This window comes from Camelina sativa, chromosome 16 (genome assembly GCF_000633955.1).
Source record: "Camelina sativa cultivar DH55 chromosome 16, Cs, whole genome shotgun sequence".
Classification (NCBI taxonomy): Eukaryota; Viridiplantae; Streptophyta; class Magnoliopsida; order Brassicales; family Brassicaceae; genus Camelina; species Camelina sativa.
The window spans coordinates 6,465,937-6,468,186 of NC_025700.1; the positions used below are offsets into that span (position 1 = coordinate 6,465,937).

General features: G+C 36.6%; 1 protein-coding gene across 1 annotated transcript; it reads right to left on the minus strand.

Annotated features, from left to right (window-relative positions):
* On the minus strand, positions 182–968 carry LOC104750005 (defensin-like protein 2). Its single transcript, XM_010471737.2, has 2 exons — positions 850–968; positions 182–736 (listed from the first exon to the last, which is right to left on the minus strand). Exons 1-2 carry the CDS (start codon positions 908–910, stop codon positions 504–506), a joined length of 294 nt encoding a protein of 97 aa, XP_010470039.1. The 5' UTR covers positions 911–968; the 3' UTR covers positions 182–503.

The following is a 2,250-nucleotide window of genomic DNA, read 5'->3' on the forward strand; positions in this document are numbered from 1 at the left end:
AAAAAAAAAAAAAAAAAACTGTGTTTGTTCTCACGTCACAACTAGAATTTATTATTAACCGTAGGATTAGCCGTAAATTAATTGAACGCCGTACGATCGTTTCCCTCGTCGTATATGAATGATCTATTTTCTGAAAAATTATACTACTAGTTTTTTAGAAGATAAAAAATAAAAAGATCCGTAACAATCAGAATAATAACAACCCAGGCAAGGCCTAGGTTTCTTTATTTTATTTTACTTAATATTCATCTTTACATTATTTATTGAAATATTTTTTTAGATGGGATGAGCCAGACCTGTGCAGTAGTGCAATGCATGAGCGACTCACGAAAGCCCAGGTAGCAAGCTACCTTAATGGGCTCTCTCCCTCAAAAAATAGAGTTAATATCGTGTGAGCCGATGACCCACATATCAGATATTAAACTGATAAGAACAGATTTAAACTCATACATTTATTGAAATATTATCCTTGATTATTACGCAAACCATGACACTTGCAAGATTCAAACTTGTCTTATAAACTGTTCGGTAAGTTCTTCGCCGCAGAAGTCGCAGAAGCATAAAGGTATGAGCTCTCCAGCTCCCAGGATGCATCTACCACTTTTAGCACCGTTGTCCATTTTGCACCTTGTATAACAAGGCGGCGTATATAGGAAAGGCCTGCACAAGGCGAAACCATCTTCGCCATCGTATTCTTTTAGGCACTCGTCATCATGGGCTTCTGTCCCACGTGTTTCTGCACATTAATTTAAGCAAATGAAAATTCACATATCTATGACTGCGAGATACACTATGTATCATATGAATCATAAAGTTAAGCAAATATGCGTACGGAGTTTGTTAATTTACCAGAGATGACAAGAACGAGGATGAAAAAGATGGCGAAAGTAGAAACTAACTTCGTAGCCATGGCCGTTGTCTCTCTGTCTCTCTCTATCCCACTCACTTTGGAATTGATTATGTATGTGTAAGTGTAGGTACTGATGCTCAACCCTTGTGGTGGTTGCTATTTATCCTTGTCTGCAAAAAAAACATTTATCACGAGGATAAATTATTATCTGTCATCATTAAATACCTAGTAGGCTGGACCAGAACCCCTTGGCTATAAAAAAAATCTTGTAGGCAAGGCAACCCTAACATTTATAGTCGATCACCAACTACATGTTATTTTTTTATTTTTTTTGTTATAATATAGTAGATCGATCACGAATATACATGTCATTCACTTTAATATAAAAATTAAAAAGATCCTGTTCTTCTACAATCTGGTCGTATAATATTACAGAAGACGAACAAAAATAATTTGGCCGGGTCATGTGTTCAAGAGCTTTTCCAACACTAGCTTAGAACCGGCTCTGCTCTGTGTAAATGATCCTACCGAGTGTCACTTATAGAAAGGTTCCCTATTAAGTGGCATCGAAACATTGTTAATATTACACAAGCTCGGGCAAGTGTCTTTGTTATTAAAGCGCAATACACTGTAAGTGTATAATACTTGATGAGTATTCCATTGATGAATATATATTCCATTGATCACAAGAGTTATATTTATAAGAGGAGATCATATCTAGAATGATCTATACAGAAGATATTCTAAGGATATTGTAATGAAATCTATGAGAATATATCCTAACTAACACCATCCATATTTTCATGATTTTTTTTTTGTCAACAACTCAACATCCATCTTTCAAGATCTTCATCAGTGAGTTCAGAGTTTCAACATATATATCTTCAAATACGTAGGCTTCCGTAATTCTGATTTGTCTAGAGTGGATAATTTTGGTTAGTTCGGTTTCCTTTATCTCTAACTTCAGTATGCATGTATTTGGTACTTGGACTGTAAGATATCCTGTATTCGGTAAGATATTTTGTTTTTCTCATGCAATTTGAAAGACACCCCTTTTTATAAAGAAAAAAGAAAAACAATTTAGTCACGTTTCATGATTATACTAATCCATGATAGGTGGCTACGTTCTTCAATAATTTCTGGTTCAGTTCAGTTTCATTAATCTCCAACTTAAGCATGTGTACAGGTATGGCAAGTTCGTCCACCCGCTAAACCAACAGCCACTGCCTCCTCTCCAAACGTCCTCTATGCTGCTGATCAGACACCGGGGATGTAGTGGTGGTCGAGGCAATTCTGGTAGAGGCCGCCAAAACAACTCTGGCCAATTGCCGTCAGGACCCTACAGATCTCAACCATCTGGCCAATCCCAGTAACGAGTAAGGAAACTGGCAAGATGATCA

Excerpts from the sequence above, each read along its gene's own strand:
- LOC104750005 (XM_010471737.2), bottom strand. The coding sequence starts at position 910 with ATGGCTACGAAGTTAGTTTCTACTTTCGCCATCTTTTTCATCCTCGTT. Across the intron at positions 737-849 it reads CCTCGTTCTTGTCATCTCTG|AAACACGTGGGACAGAAGCC; the intron begins GTAAATTAACAA and ends ATTAATGTGCAG.